This window comes from Cupressus sempervirens, chromosome 5 (assembly GCF_028749045.1).
Source record: "Cupressus sempervirens isolate cs-2001-9-10 chromosome 5, ASM2874904v1, whole genome shotgun sequence".
Lineage (NCBI taxonomy): Eukaryota > Viridiplantae > Streptophyta > Pinopsida > Cupressales > Cupressaceae > Cupressus > Cupressus sempervirens.
Genome location: NC_143122.1, coordinates 792,829,012 through 792,845,975, shown reverse-complemented (window position 1 = coordinate 792,845,975; position 16,964 = coordinate 792,829,012). Strand labels below are relative to the sequence as shown.

The window sequence follows — 16,964 nt, the reverse complement described above, 5'->3', positions numbered from 1 at the left end:
TGTTTCCAAGCCTTATCCCTTGCTATTGCACTTAGGTCTGCATTAGGGTTAAATGGAGGCCTAGTTCCACTTCTCTCACCTTGAGACGTAATGTCAAAATTCAATGTGTTTGCTGCTAGCCTGCCGCAATATGAATGTAAACAAAATTAGAAGTAAAAAATAGTAGATAGTAGTAGACTAGTACTAGAGAGTATAGACCAAACAAATTTAAACAAAATGAGAAGTAAAAATACTAAAAAATACGAATGTAAAAGTTTAAAACATAGTACAAAACAAGTTAAACAACACAAAGAAATGCAACTTGTAGCTTACCTTTTCAAATTTGAACAAACAATGGAAATGCAAGTTTGTAAAAACCTCCTCCAAATGCTCTCTTAAGCTCTTTTCAGTGCTTTAATGCAAGCTACAAAGATGCACAAACCATTAGCAATCAATACAGGAGAGCTAACTGGTTTGTTGATTTCTCTCTCAAAACCCTAATATTCTTCTCTAACTCTTTCCTCTCTTTTGTGAGCACAAGCAAATGGTGGAATGACCTTTTTAGGTTAATAAAATGTTATAAGAACCCAAAAAGTCCACATTAAACAAAGCATTTTTAATTTATTTTTCACTTTTTCATACTTGGCCACCGGCGAGAGTCCATGCCTTAGGACTCAGCGAGTCCTAGTGGACTCTACTAGGACTCGGCCGAGTCCGAGTCAAGAGGTAGATTGCCTCGGAAACCATGACTCTGCCTCTGACTCGCAGAGTCCTAGTCTGACTCGGCGAGTCCCATTACACTAATTCAATCATACATAAAATATTAGAGTTCAAGAATTAGAGGATGATGAATTACCTCCGCTAGAAACAAGAAAAGTGAGGAGAGTCCTATTCCTCCTTTCTCTCCATCCATCCGTCATAATGGTAGGGATACAACTAAGTAACACTCCCTCTTAGCTAGGGAAGACAACTAAGTATGAATTTTAGATATCACCTTACTCGTGATATCAAGGAGTATAATGAACATCAAGTCTCATGATATTCATATATCCTTGTTATGGTATGTGCACTGACATCATGTCGCATGATGTCTACCATAACTAGTGTAATGGGACTCACCGAGTCAGACCAACACTCTGTGAGTCAGAGGTAGAGTCATGGTTTCCGAGGCAATCTACCTCTTGACTTGGACTCAGCCGAGTCCTAACAGAGTCCACTCGGACTTGCCGAGTCCATGGACTCACCAGACTCGCCGAGTCCTGAGGCATGAACTCTCGCCGACGGCCAAGTAGGAAAAATTGAAAAAAAAAAATGCTTTGTTTAATGTGGACTTTTTTGGTTCTTATAACATGTTATTGACCTAAAAAGGTCATTCCACCATTTGCTTGTGCTCACAAGAGAGAGGAAAGAGTTAGAGAAGAATATTGGGGTTTTGAGAGAGAAATCAGCAAATCGGTTGGCTCTCCTATATTGATTGCTAATGGTTTGTGCATCTTTGTAACTTGCATTAAAGCATTGAAAGGAGCTTAAGGGAGCATTTGGAGGAGGTTTTTACAAACTTGCATTTCCATTGTTTGTGCAAATTTGAAGAGATAAGCTACAAGTTGCATTTCTTTGTGTTGTTTAACTTGTTTTGTACTATGTTTTAAACTTCTACATTCGTATTTTTTAATATTTTTACTTCTCATTTTGTTTAAATTTGTTTGGTCTTTACTCTCTACTACTAGTCTACTACTATCTACTTTTACTTCTAATTTTGTTTACATTTATATTGCAACAGGCTAGTAGCAAACACATTATATTTTGACATTATGTTTCAGGGTAAGGGTAGTGGAACTAGGCCTCCATTTAACCCTAATGCAGACCCAAGTGCAATAGCAAGGGATAGGGCTTGGAAATATGCCATCTCAGGGCACAAAAAGGGAGTTGTTACATGTTGACATTGTGGTGTAGTGTATAATGGGGGAGGAATAAATAGATTGAAGTATCACCTAGCACATATATCTAGACGTGATGCCAAAAAATGCAAAGATGTACTCCAAGATGTTATGCAAGACATGCAAACTCTTCTAGAGGAAAAAATAGAGAAAAGAGAATTGAAAAAGATGCAACATGAAGAAATGACACAATTAACCGGAGCCCAACAGAGATCTTCTAGTGTTCGCTTTCCATTATCCCCTACTCCACCTACAGATGCCACTACTTCTACGAGTGGGACCATTGGGCCTTGCATTCGTAAGCAAAGATTAACACTTGATTCCATGTTTGTTCTACGCACGGCTCCAAGTGCACAACTATCGCTTGAGGGCATGGGTTGGAACAAGGATAAACATGATTATGCAAAATTGGCACTTGGAGACTTCTTCATCTACAACAACATTTCATTCAATGCAGCAAGGTACTTATTAATTTAAAATTAAATTTAAGTCTTCTCTTGCTTTCAAAGTTTCAACTTTCAACTTTCAAGAGACAATAATATGCTTATTTTGTTTATTTTTATTTGTATTTTTTTTTCAAATTTATTTATAATATACTAATTTGTTTCACTTTAAATTTTATTCTATTTGTTTTAGGTACCCTTTTTGGCAAATTAGAATCAATGCTATTGCTATTTGTGGTCCGGGGTTTAAAGCCCCTACTCCTGAAGAGCTAGGAGGCCTTATTTTGAATTAAAGAGTGGCTGATGTAGAAGTTGAAATCAAGGAGCAGCGTGAGGTGTGGAAGAGGAAGGGTTGCACCATCATGATTGATGGTTGGATTGATAGAAGGAGTAGAACACTCCTCAACTTCCTTGTCTTCTCATCAGGTAAACCGTAATTGTACTAGAGTCTTAGACATTAAAAATTTAGAAGTAGAACTTGTACTTAAGTGATTAAGTTTATAAATTATGAATTTATAAACTATGATTCATCATTAATCATTAAACTAATTTGTTTCTTTTTCTTTAGGTGCCACGGTTTTTTTGAAATCAATTGATGCCTCAGGAAAAACAAAGAATGTTGAATATCTTTGTGGGGTATTGGATGAAGTGATAAAGGACGTGAGTGAGGAGAATGTGGTGTAGATAGTTATAGATAATGCAACAAATTATGATAAAGGACGTGGGTGAGGAGAATATGGTGCAAATAGTTATAGATAATGCAGCAAATTATGTTGCTATAGGAAAACTTCTTATGGAGAGACATCCTCACTTATTTTGGACCCCTTGCGTTGCTCACTGCATTGACCTCATGTTAGAGGATCTTGCTAAAATCCCTTGGATAAAAACAGTTATAGAGCGAGGAAGGAGTGTATGCAAATTCATATATAGTCATACATGGATCCTCAACCTCATTAGGAAACACAATGGGCAAAAAGAGTTGTCTCGTCTAGGGGTCACTAGATTTGCAACCAATTTTCTCCAATTGAAATCTTTGCTTGATTCAAAGGGAGGTTTGAGACGCATGTTTGTTAGTGAGGAGTGGATTGCATCATCATATGCAAAGACCACTACGGGGATTGGTGTAGCTGATTATGTTTTTTATGAGACTTCTTTTTGGACACTGATTGCTAATATTGTGATGGTAATTTTTCTTTTTGTCCTCATTTCAACTTTATTTTGTTTATGAAATTATGTTATAAATTATTGTTCATTTTTTAAAGAAAAACTTAAAAGTTGATTATTTGTTTTCCAATTTTCATAATGATTGTAGTTTGTAAAGCCGCTTGTTGTTCTCCTACGAACTGATGATGGAGAGGAGCCCTCAATGGGCTACATTTATGAGGGCATGGATAGGGTGAAGGAGGCCATTCAATCTTTTTTTGCAGAGAATCGAGATAGGTATGGGCTTATATGGGATGTCATTGATAGACGTTGGCACAATCTACTTCACAGGACTATACATGCAGTGGCCTACTTTCTTAATCTAGCATACCAATTCTGCCCACATTTCAAGGCTGATGATGAGGTGTGGAGCGGCCTCTACGATGTTATAGAGAGAATGTCACCTGATTCAGCAGTTGGAACAGATATAGTCTGTGAGACTGAGCTGTTTAAGAAAGCTCAAAGGGACTTATTTGCACGAGAGTTGTGCAAGAAAAGTAGGATAGAATTGATGCTTGGTAAAATACTAAAAATCTTTGATTCTACATCCTAGTTTCTAATAGTAATTCTATTACGGTATTACCATTTTAATTTGATAAATTCAAAGTTATTGATATGATTCAAAAATTTCTTGTTTCAGATGCATGGTGGGAGATGTTTGGCACAAAGGTGCCAAATTTACAGAGGATTGTGATTCGCATCTTGAGTCAGCCATCTAGTGCATCAAGATGCGAACATAATTGGAGCCTATTTGAGCACATACACTCAAAGAAGCGCAATAGGTTGGTAGTGAAAAAATTAAATGATCTTGTCTTTGTTCACTACAACCTTCGCCTTCGCCATAGACAGATCCTTGGCACTGATACATCACTAATTGTATTAGAGAATGTTGATCCTCCTGCAGAGTGGAACACAGAGGTGGCTGATCCTGTCTTCAGTGATGAAGATGTGGAGTGGGTAGATCAGGTGGATCGGGAGGCTGAGGCAGTAGCGATGGCAGTTGAGGAGGCTAGAGCGCGAGGAGACAGAGTGCAGGACCCTGAGGCTAGGAGTGATGGATCCCAATCTGATGACAAGGATTATGCGGGTGAGGATGAGGATGATGATGAGGATGAGGTTCAGGCTCAGCCACAAACATAGGGAGAGAGGATGGCTCTAGAGTCTTCCATGACTTATTTTAGGAGCACTCGTAGGAGATAGACTACTATGAGCCTTAGTCTTCTAGTGGTTATTTTGATTATGATATGTGTTCTGAACTTATGAATTTGATACCATGGAATTTGTAATCCATGAATATTGTAGACATTTGAGTCTTTAACATTGGAGTGACACTATGTTTATTACTTTATAGTTTATAACTTTATATTGTGTTATTCAATTTTTTTTTTTTAGAAATTCGCTTTTATACTTATGTGATCTATGCAAAATTTTGTATGTGTATTAAGTAGCTTTTATTTATCTCAATTATTATGTATTTGATATTAATTGACTAAAAGATACACGAAACAATTTTAAAATCCTTAAAAATCTTTGAATTTCATGAGTTTTTCAATTTTTCGAGTCCTTGCCGAGTCTGAGTCCAAGTCAGAGTTTGACCTTTCCGAGTCAGAGGCGAGTCCAAGTCCTATAACTATGACCATAATACATCATGGTGTCTCATCATGATCATCTTATTAGGAACATAATGACTTGAAAGACATCACGTCTCATGATATCTTATCAACATGTTTCAAGAGATTGTATTGTCATGACCTACATAAAGATATCATGTCACATGAAAACCATAATGATAGGAAACATTGTAAAGTCGTCACTTCACAATGTTAATACAAGTATACATGATCAAAAAGATCGTCATCTTAATATAATGTATACAAGTAGAGGGCCCATAAGTCATAGAGTCACACATATGACAAAAGAGTTTGCACATTAGACATCTTTAATATATATAATTTTACACATGAAATAAGTTTTAGAGACCGAGTCTCGATTACATTTCAATCATACCAAGTTTCCTTCTAAAGTGCTCCACTTTAACTCTGGAAAGAGGCTTGGTTAGAATGTCTACAGTTTGATCACTAGTGTTAATGTACTCTAACTAAATGGCTTATCTTTCTACCATATCTCTGACATAGTGAAAAGGAATTTTAATATGCTTGGATCGATCATGGAATATTGGATTTTTTGATAGCTTGATACAACTTTGATTATCACATAGAATGGTAGTAGGCAATAGAGGTTTCCTAAATAGTCCCAGAATTAGCTTCCTAAGCCATATAGCTTCTTTGGCTCCCAAAGCAACTGCAATATATTCTGCTTCAATAGAGCTTTGTGCAATGGATGATTGTTTTATGTTTGTCCAAGAGATCATAGCAGATCTTAGACTGAAACAATACCCAAATGTGCTCTTCCGATCTGCCACACAGCTAGCCCAATCAGAATCTGTGAATACATGTAAATCAAGATCAATGTTTCAGACATCACTTCCAGGATACCACATCCAAGCTATCTCTCTAGACTCTCTTGTGAGGTCGACTGTTCTTTATGGATTTGTAGTTTGGGGCCCTTCTCTTCTTTAGCTTAGATTGAGCCTCGATAGAACGGGTTCAGACTTTGTTTTTGAGTCGCATCATCAGATATCACAAGTTTACTCCTCACAGTGTCATTTTGGTTGAGTTTGGTGCTCATCCTTCCAGTCTTGTGGCCATCTTTGATTTGGTTTTGTTCCTCCATCGCCTTCGTGGGTTTGTGTATAATGCTGGGGACCGTGATCGATACTCATATTTAGCTTATTGTTCGTCCGTTTTTATTGCGATTTCTGAGTTTGGTTCTTGTGCTCGTTGTTGGTATGCATAGGGTTCTTTGCTGGGTTCGATTGGGATTGACATTGATCGTCTCAACCTCTTTTCAGTTCTTATTGGATACCCTTGCTCATCTGCTCCCCTCTTGACAGGAGTTGAATGGGCACGTTCGGCTTGATATCTGTAGACGTTACATTGCCACTACTTGGGTTAACCCTTCTGGTGGGTTACGCTCACGAATGTCCTTTTATGCAGAGCACTTTTTGGAGATTTCTAATGAGATTATTGTCCGTCCTAGCTAACTTTCCCAATGATTGTCTCACGCCCTGCGGATCTCATTAGGTTCTTTCAGAGTTGGTTCTCATTGTCTTCGGACCCAGACTGATCATCATATTGATAGTGGGGAGCAGATATGCATGCTTTGTACTTTAGGGGAGGTGGAGACTGAGGCTCATTTTCTTTTTCAATGCCCTATATACTATGAGATCAGAGGAAGATCCTTCTGTCTGTACCCGGAATGCTTCTCTCTCTATGACTTTTTCAGCTATTACGATCAGAAATGTCTTGCACGTTATCTTCGTGAGGCCACTACGCTCCGTGCTAGCATGATCTAGTCACTGCTTCCACATCGAAACTTGCCTACTCAGCTCATTATTGCCTTTTTTACACCACTATCTCCTTTGCGTGGTCTGTAAAGGCCTTCTAGCTCTATTAGTTCTACCGGGCTTTCCAGATGTGTCAAATCCCGTTTCGGCTATTTGCACTAGCGATACTTCTCTGCGAGTGGCCAGAGACAGTATAGGGCCTCTACACATCGGCATGCGTATCATTCAGTGACTGATTTCTTTTTGCCTAAGAATGACTCATAGCCTCTCTTTGCGATTTCTCTGTCTCTCTGTCTCTCTCTCTATTTGTTGTTGCTTTGGTTTTTGTCATTTATTTTCGGACACCTTGTGTGTTCTTGCTAGTGTCTGCCTCACTATTGTAATCTCTCAGTCCCATAGACCTTTTTGGTCTTTTGTTGGACATTAATATCATTATCTTATCTTGTATCTAAGGTCGTATCCAATAGTACCCTGTAGGTATCTCGAAATATGTTAGCAGCAACAAAATGAATTGACTTAAAGCACATGAATTGACTTAAAGCATTTATTGCGTAGCATATGTTGGGTTGAGTGTTAACCAAATACATAAGTCATCCAATAATCTGTCTATAGAGTGTAGGATCTGCAAATTTGGATTTTGATGTGGATTCTTTTAATTTGTGCAAGTTTGGATTTTGATGTGGACATAGGTCTACAGTTCAACATTCCAAATCTTCTAAGTATATCAACAGTGTATTTTCCTTGATTCAGAAAGATACCATAAGGTATTTGCCATTCTTCTAGTCCTAGAAAATATTGTAGAATTCCCAAGTCTTTCATTTCAAATTCTGAAGCTAAATCTCTTTTGCATTGCGTAATAAGGTGATCTTCTCTTGTGAGTCATAGGTCATCAACATAAAGAATTAAAATTATCATATCACCATTAATACATTTAAAGTAGAGATTTGGATCAGCAACATTTTCAAAGAATTTTAATCTCATGAGGTATTTGTCAATTCTTTCATACCAGGCTCGAGGAGCCTATTTGAGTCCATATACCTTCTTTAATTTGCATACATGAGTTTCTGTATTATGAAGTATAAATCCTTCAGGTTGCTCTAGATAGACTTCTTCTATTGTTCCATTTAGAAATGTAGTCTTAACATCCATTTGGTGAACCTTCTAACCTTTGGCTGCTGCAATAGTTAGCACAACTCGAATGAGGTATATTGAGCTACAGGTGCAAAAGTTTTCTCGTAGTCATGCCTTCCTTCTGTGAGAATCCTCTAGCAACAAAATGTGCTTTGTGTTTTTCTATGCTACCATCTGCAACATGTTTAATTTTGAACAACCATTTGGAAGAAACAACTGATTTTCCCTTAGGTCTAGGAACTATATCCTAAACATCATTTTTTAAGATGGAGTGTATTCTTCTATCACAACATCCTTCCAGGCTTGTTGTTTGAGGGCTTCATCAACATTGGCTGGTTTAGAATTAAGAATTTCACTTATTAATGCATTATATGTTTGTTTGTGGGGTCTTTTACTTTTTCTGAATGTTCCATCAGGTGCTGCAAAATTTTCAGCTTCTTTCAAAATTTTCTTAGCCCAAAGTGGTTGTTTCCTTTTGTTGGAATTTTGATCTTCATCAAGACACTCGTTCTGATTCTCTGATTTAGGTGGACTTTCATAAGAGGTGTCTTCAGGATGTTTTGATTGAGTTTTAGGAGTAGAACACATATCTTTATTTATGGTAGGATTTTGATTTTCTAACTCATCATAATTCTTTGCTCTTTTAAAAGCAATATCTTCCTCAAAAATAACATCTCTACTAAGTTCTATTTGCCTTTGTCCAAGAATGAATATTCTATATGCTTTTGATGTTTCACTATATCCCACAAAGATTCCTTTTCTTCCGGAGGGTTCTAGTTTTGTTCTTTTCTCTTTGGGTACATGAATGTACACAGGGCAACCAAATATCCTTAGATGACTTATGTCAAGTTTCTGTCTGGTAAAGGTCTCTTCAGGAGTCTTATTATCAAGATGGGAATGTGGACATCTATTTTGAATATAAACAGCTGCCCTAGATGCTTCTGCCTAGAAAGAGGAATCTAGATTTTGATCAAACATCATGGATTTTACCGCCTCCACAATAGTTCTATTTTTCCTTTCAGCTACCCTACTTTGTTGAGGATTGTAGGGTACAGTGAACTCCCTCTTAATCCCTAAACTAATACAATATTCTTTGAACAATTCTGAAGTGTACTTTGTTCCATTGTCAGTTCTCTAGGTCTTAATTTTCTTTCTGGAGTAATTTTCAGTTAGAGCTTTGAACTTTTTGAATCTATTTAGGATTTCCTCAGATTCTTTGTATTTTAAGAAATATATCCACATTTTTCCTTGAGAAATCATCTATGAAGATCACATAGTATAGGGCTCCTCCCTTGGAGGGTGTTGACATAGGTCCACAAAGATTAGAGTGGATTAGTTCCAAATTATTTTTGGTTTTACTTGAGCTAGTGTAGAATGATCCTTTGGTATTTTTCCCTAGAGCACATCCTTTGCATGTTCCACAATGTGAGGAGTTTAATTTGGGTAGTCCAGTCACCAATTTATCCAAGGAATTTAAGGCTCGAAAGTGTAAGTGCCTTAATCTTTTGTGCCAGATTTCATTTATGTCAGGTGATTCAAGGATGAGAGCTTGTCTAGGTTCAGTACACAGTTTATATAAATAACCTTGCCTTATTCCTATAATTTTGGTTTTCTTAAATGTGGTGGATTTATGCCAAGCCAAAACTCTTTCATTCATAAATGTGATTCTGTATCCATTATCGTCAAGAGTTGAGATAGATATTAAGTTTCTTCTGATTTTAGGTACGTAAAGTACATCTTTTAGTTGAATTTTTATGCCTGATTCTAGTTTGACCTATGTGCAGAATCATCTCCGATGGTTACTTCTTCATCATTTTCTTCTACCATAGTTTCCATATTTTCTCGGAATCCTATAATAAGTCTGGATGATCCACTATCAATTACCCAGGTGCTTGATTTGTTTGATACTTGATCTGATAGTGCTGAATAAAATAGAAACTTTTCAGATTCTTCTTGTGAGTTTACTTTTCCAATGTGGGCATAATATGCTTGTTTCTTTGTCCTTTCAGGACAGTTTATGACATAGTGCGCATATTGGTCATATCTAAAACATTGAACTGTGAAGTATCTTTTCTATATTTTCCTTTCCTATGAAAATTCTTCTTTCTTTTGAAGTTCTTCTTCTTTCCTTTCTTCTTTGCATTTGTATGAAGAACTTGTATGTCTTCATCTAAGAATTTTTGTTTGATTCCTTTTGGTAATAGTCTAGCTTCTTCTTGTAGACAATCAAATCTTAATCGGTCTAGTTTAGGGAGTTTTGATCTTGCACTAATACCTTGTTTGAATGGTTCCCATGAACTTGGAAGGCCACCTAGTGTTGTTAGAGAAAATTCCTTTTGTCTATTTCATATCCAACATTAGACAATTGATCTCTTAATTCTATAATTCTCATAAAGTGAGCATTTACAGATTCACCTTTGTTCATGCTTATGTGATTTATTTGTGTTTTTAGTGCAAGATTCCTTCCGGTATTATTTATCTAAAATGTGTTTTCTAAGGATTTGAGCATGAGATATGTAGTTGTTTGTTTTGCTAAAATAGGCACAATTTGACTTCTTACAGAATGCACTATTAATTTCACAGCGCGATTGACACCTATAGAGAATGAAGAATTGAATAGACAAGCCCAAGAATTATTGCAAAAGGTTTGATAAGAGAAAGTTTGGGTCCTTGTGCAGTACTAGCTGTGTTAGCACCTAGTACCTTTATGAGGTTGATAAGTTTTGAAGAAATTCTTGGGTAAGTTTGTGATTGTCTATGTGGATGATGTTCTCATATTCAGTAAAAGTAAGGAGATTCATTTGTTGCACCCAAGGCAAGTGTTGCAAAGGTTAAAAGAAGAAATGTTGTTGATTAACCTTAACAAGTGTTTCTTCATGAAAGAGGAAATATTAAATTTGGGTTTTGTCATTTCAGTTGATGGTTTGAAGATGGATCTTGAGAAAGTTAAGGTAATCTTGGAATGGCCTACACCCGAGAGTGTTGCTGAAGTTAGATCTTTTCATGGTTTGGTACTTATCCACTGGAAGCTCATTAGGAATTTCAGTTCAATTTGTAATGTTACGACAAAGACAATGAGAGGTGATAAGAAGCAATTCAAGTGGACACATGGAGCTAACAAAAGTTTTTAGACACTGAAATGGAAGGTAGCTAAATTACATGTATTAGATTTGCTTGATTTTACTAAGGTATTTCAAGTTGATTGTGATGCAAGTGGAAGTGCAATTGGAGTTGTATTGAGTCAAGAAGGTAAACCTATTGCTTTCTATACTGAGAAGTTAAATGATGCTAAAAAAAGGTACCCAGTCTACGATCATGAATTCTATGCTATTGTTGGAAGACACTAATTTCCCCAAAGTAATTGAATAGTCCAATGTTGCTTTGCCATAATAGGTTCCATCGCCTTATATCACAAATGCACCTTATAGTTGCCTATTTTTGAACAATACTAACTTACCAAGTCCCCATTCATTGTTGGAATAGTGAGTCTACTTTTGAGGATATTCCATAGGTCCTCTTTCTTATCAGTTGGAGCCTTAATACCTTAAAGAGTTTCCACTTCCGTACCCCTTGCCCAGTCATCTCCACCACTGCCCTGTAGTCATAACCTTTGCTTCCCCAAACATCAGTAATTGCTCACTTTACATCTTCCAGTTCTCGAATCTGATCCAAAACCTTTCTGCTATTCCATGAGTCTTTCCAAAAGGAAGTAATTTTGCCACCCCCAACTCCCTAGGTAATATGTTTCCTTACAATCCTTTTGCAATCTAGAATAAAGTTCCAAATGGTAGAACTAGCGGGGCGGGTCCCTTATCATGAAGATTTTGGTTGCTTGATCAGAATCCAAATACTTACTTCTAAGGATTTTGACCCATCTTTTGTTTCCTTATCTTCCATATAAGCTTGGCTTCCAATGCCATATTCATTATTGACAACACTTTGATACCAATACCTCCTGATTCTTTCAGCAAAAAATTCTTGTGACTTGAAATGAGAGGAGGTAGGCTCTTGAGTTGGAGAAGTGGAGTAGTAGACTCTTCTATCCCACATTTTTGAGTCAAAGACAAGGGAACAAAGTGCTCTATCTCAAACTTACGAATCAAAGGAGGAGAGTCTCCCTTTGAAGCATTGCCAACAACCAAGGAATCCATAAAGAAGGAAGGAGGAGAAAACAGACTCTAAGCTTGGAGACCTTTCTTTAAATCTTGCAGTCCTCACAATGAGCAACTTGCGAGTATCAAGATGGAGCAATTGATATCATTTGACACCATCTAGTTTGTCCGCAAAGATGTGAAGCTTTCTTTGTGGTTCGAGGGTCATGCATTTGTCTATGCGAATACGGGCTCATGGAGAAGAGCTAAGAACTCTGAAGTGCTTAATTGCAATTTTGCCAACCCTGAGCTTCTAAAATAGTGATGCCTTTCAAAGCCTTGTGGAGAATATGATTTTGGATATAGATGGCACACTTTATGGCCTCAACCTAGTACTATGAATCAAGCAATTGAAAGAGGATCTTAAAGCTGACCATTTCTTTCAAGGTTCAATTCTTTTGCTCTGCAATCCCAATCTACTGGGTGCTGTATGGAAATTTATGCTGAAGATCAAAACCATCTGTAGAGAAAGATTTCTCTTTTGGCAGTGAAATCAGCTTGGATAATATGCTAGGCAACAATCCATTTGCAATGCATCAGATACTGGAGCATGGTGTTTGAATGCATTTAATATTTTTCATAATCAAAAGGTCCTAAGATGGTGTCCCAAATCTTTGAAGTGTATACAACTGAAGGTTTAATGACTGTGTTGAAGTGTTGCATCTCCAAAGGGGTATCTGTGAAGTATTTCTAAAAGCACCACTGCATCATCTAGGGAGAAAATAAGGCACACCCTTGCAAAAATGACACTAAGAGGTATGCTAGTGCTATTAAAAGGAATGGATCCTGCAATTAACATCTCTGTAAGTATTATGGATCATAACCTTGGCTTTATTCAAGCTAATGAATAGCTGCCAAATCTCTCTAAAATAAGCAAGAGCATCCGTCTGCCTTTGTAAATAAGGACAGGAGCATTCAGGCCTTGGAGGGGACCAAGGATCAATCTGGATCCATTTCCCGTAGATTTCAAAATAGTGGGAAATCAGTAGATCCGTTGGAACCTCTCAAGTGGGATAAAAAGTCTTGTAATGCTCACATTCTTCATTGATTACTAGTCCTATTCCTTTCAGGGTCATTGCTTCCCTTTCATGCTCAGTGGATTCTTTCATATCCCGTGTGATGGGAAATTGGATTTGAGATAACCTATCTGTGGAAAGGTCAAGTGGGACCAAAGGGAGGTGAGAAAGATATCCAAAACTACATTCTCATTGTTTGTGGAGGACGTGTTTTGCCAACAACATGATATACCAGTGTACATCTAACAGTCTCCATTGTACAAGTTTTTGCAAATGCATGCAAGATTGCACTTTGAAGCTATTATTGTGCAAATTCTTGGTGGGGTAGATAACATTATTAATGTACAGATTTTGACCATGGAAGTGGCAATTGGTGAGATGGGGAAGATTTGTCCTCTGTTACAAAAGGTGGTCACGACCTATTTTTGGATGGTCTATCATTCATTTCCTAGTTTTTCACCTCATTCTCATCTTCCCACCTGTTATTTGTGGATGGATTCCGTCTTCTTCCCACAAACATGAGGATCAGCTGACCACTCATTACTTCTGTCTCATTCTTTAATCAGTGTTAAGACTTTCAGTTGGGAAGGAGGGGGCTGGTGGATAACCCAGGCTTTCAGATGGCAGCAAGGCAGAAAAGCAGAAAGTGTGCTATCTATCTTTGGACCTTTGCAAAGAATGATGTAGTGTATCTTGAAGAAATAAATATAGTATGTTTATTGTTGTTTGTAGGTTAGAATTGATGTTTCAAGGACCAAAACAAATTTTATTGGTGTCTGGCAATTCTGGCACGTAGCTCATCTGGGTTTGTAAATTTCCTATTATAAAGATATTTCTATAGAAAATAAGAGCATGATTATTTACCATTATATAACTTCTGAAATGACTCCTTGTGAATGCTACATCATTTTGCTAGCATTTCAAGAGTTGAGCTTATCAAGTATAACTGTATATAAGCTATATAGCGTAGCTGATGTTTTATGGCCAACTGATTTTACTGTTGTGTTTACAACTTTACTGGATTTGTAATAAGCTATTTTGTGGGGGTGGTTTTTGATATGGCACTGACATAATTTAATATAATACATTTGACCTACAAACAATTTCTGGGATCTTAGCTATATTGTTCTACATTTACTGTTCAACAACTAATTTTGATTTTCATTGCAAAAGTTTATCTTATTCCTCAATATTCATTTTCAGCGTCCATGTTATAATTATTAATGTCCATATCCTTTTGGTATCTTCTTTCTGATGCTTGTTTTATTTCGAATATGTAGAATGTGTTACTAATTTCATTTCTTTCCTTCTTGTACAAAGTTATTACTTTCATCGTTGTTCCTCAAATTTCATGCAGGATGATCACATTTTCTATTTTAGCAATATGTATGGTTAAACAAGTTCACATAGACAGTTTAGCACTGTTCTACCTATTTCTGTAGAAGTTTTGTGTTTGGAATCTTATCTGAATCTTGAAAGGTCAATCGTCATATCTATAAAAATCAGAGTATAGTTCTTAAGGCTCAATAAGCCATTTTCTAAGGAGTGGAAATTGATTTGTGATGAGCAGGTGGAAACAGCTACGGGTTATATGTCGCCAGCCATTTGGTACTAAAGAACATAGAGCCTGCATTGGGTTGTCAAGAATAGATGTAGTTTCTTGCAACACTGAGGCCAGTGTTTCACAACCTATTGTTGAAACTTCTATGCCACAAGAGGTAAGGAAACTTAAAGATTGCTCCACTAATAAGCCATCTAGAGTGAATGGCAGCAATTCTTTAGTTTCTTGCAGTAGTAGCGATCGACTGATTGATAACAAGAATGCCCAAGGTGATGTTAGTAAGCGGAAGCTCCCCGTTTGGAACGTTGCCACCAAGGACTCTGCAGAAGATTCTAGTGGAGACTCTGGGGATAATTGTGATCCAAGTGAAGAGAGGAAGATTAAAAAAATAAAAGATGCTACAGGTGACAATACTGGAAAGGGTAGTCAAATTGCATCAAAAGACAATGTTCTCAACAGAGATGTGAGCAAAATTAATTCTAGTACTCCCAAGACTACCATGCAAGAGAAAAAACAAGAAACATCAAGTAATTTGAAAGACCCTGCAAGTAATATGATTGTAGCCAGTTCTAGTCATGGTCCCATTTTGTCTGGTTCTAGTGAAGTAGACAAAAAAAGAGGCCGAATTCAACGTAAACCAGATCTTGGATCATTTTCATCCCTTTTGGTAAGGTAGCATAAAAAATGTTAGGGTTATTTCTTAGTCATCATTATTTTGTAATATTGCATTGCTTCCTGACTGTTCATGTCCAATCATGGTTGACTGTACACTATTTGGGTCACATTTACATGCTTCGTTCACTCAGGCATATTACAATATCTTGATGAGTTGGGCTGATGATTGCAAAAAATCGTACCAATGACAGGATGGTGTGGTCTTTGCTATATCTGGTTTGGTGAATCCTGAACGAGGGAATTTACGATCACAAGCCCTGCAGATGGGTGCAGAATATCAACCTGATTGGAATTCTAATTGCACTCTTCTTGTTTGTGCCTTCCCAAATACTCCCAAGTTTATGCAGGTGAAGGGAGATGGTGGAACTATTGTTTCCAAGGTTGTATTTCTTTTCTCCATATCTTGTGGATATATATTTAAGTAATTATACTTGCCCATTGATGGGGAAATAGGAAATATATTATTTGACTTCTAATTAAAAGTTTAACATTAACATTAAGTTCTAAGCTTCACAAAGTTATCTTTGTTTATCATAAATGACTTTTGAGGTTGCAACAGCTATTTGTTATTAAAATTTTGGATTAACTGTATTCAAAGTAATCTACAAAATTACCGTGATTTTCATAAAGGTGGTTATCAAGCAGTACTTCCCGATGTGAACTTGATTACAAAATACTGCTTTTTTGAGGTAAAGATAATTAGTACTCAAATTGGTTCACTCAAATTTATGAAAGATATTCTACATTTTAAATGCGCTTAAATCAATAATCATAGTCTCATTCATTTTGCACCATAAAATAACTGTTAAGAAGTAAAGTCCACACCTTGCAATTAAGGTGGGGGGGGGGGGGAGGGTGTGAATCGGTTGTCTATACATATAAATAATTTCAAACTTATAAAAGTGATCAGCAACAATAAGAATAACAATGCACAAGAACAAGAAACCATACACCATACCACAGTGAATTTTGTTCTTGAGGAAACCCCTTGATTAGAGGGGAAAACCCCGACAGAGATGGTACCCCCAAGATATTGTACTAATATACAAGTTCCTTGTGAAAGGATGTGACCTTGTTAGGAGTCAAATACAACGCATTTAGTACAATTGTCCTTGTTAGGAGACCTTGCACCCTTGTTAGAAGGTTCTAACCCTGTTAGGAGTTGATGAGAATAAAAAAATCACTACCCCAGCTCACTACTCAAAGGTTGAAAGGTTAAACTAGCTTTGCAATAGGATAACAAATCCAAGAAATGTGAATTGACTGATCTGCAACTTACTTGCCAAAGCAGTTCTTTTGAAGTCCACTAGGAATGATAGATTCAACTCACACCTCGTCTCAAAGCATCTGGTAACATCTCAGCTTTGCTTTGAGAATCTAGCATCAAGACTTGCATCTATACATGCATTCCATACTTTCCATTGAGGAAAATAACTTTCCTTTATACCAATTACAAATAATT

At 36.9% G+C, this 16,964-nt stretch overlaps 1 protein-coding gene across 2 annotated transcripts in view; it reads left to right on the top strand.

Annotated features, from left to right (window-relative positions):
* ATXRCC1 (BRCT domain-containing DNA repair protein) overlaps nucleotides 1–16,964 on the top strand; it is a 202,508-nt gene that overhangs the window by 27,620 nt on the left and 157,924 nt on the right. For both annotated transcript variants that reach the window (XM_089832583.1, XM_089832582.1), the window contains exons 2-3: nucleotides 14,837–15,494; nucleotides 15,694–15,882. In XM_089832583.1, coding sequence (XP_089688709.1) covers nucleotides 14,837–15,494; nucleotides 15,694–15,882 — 847 coding nt within the window. The remainder of the gene's footprint in view (nucleotides 1–14,836; nucleotides 15,495–15,693; nucleotides 15,883–16,964) is intronic.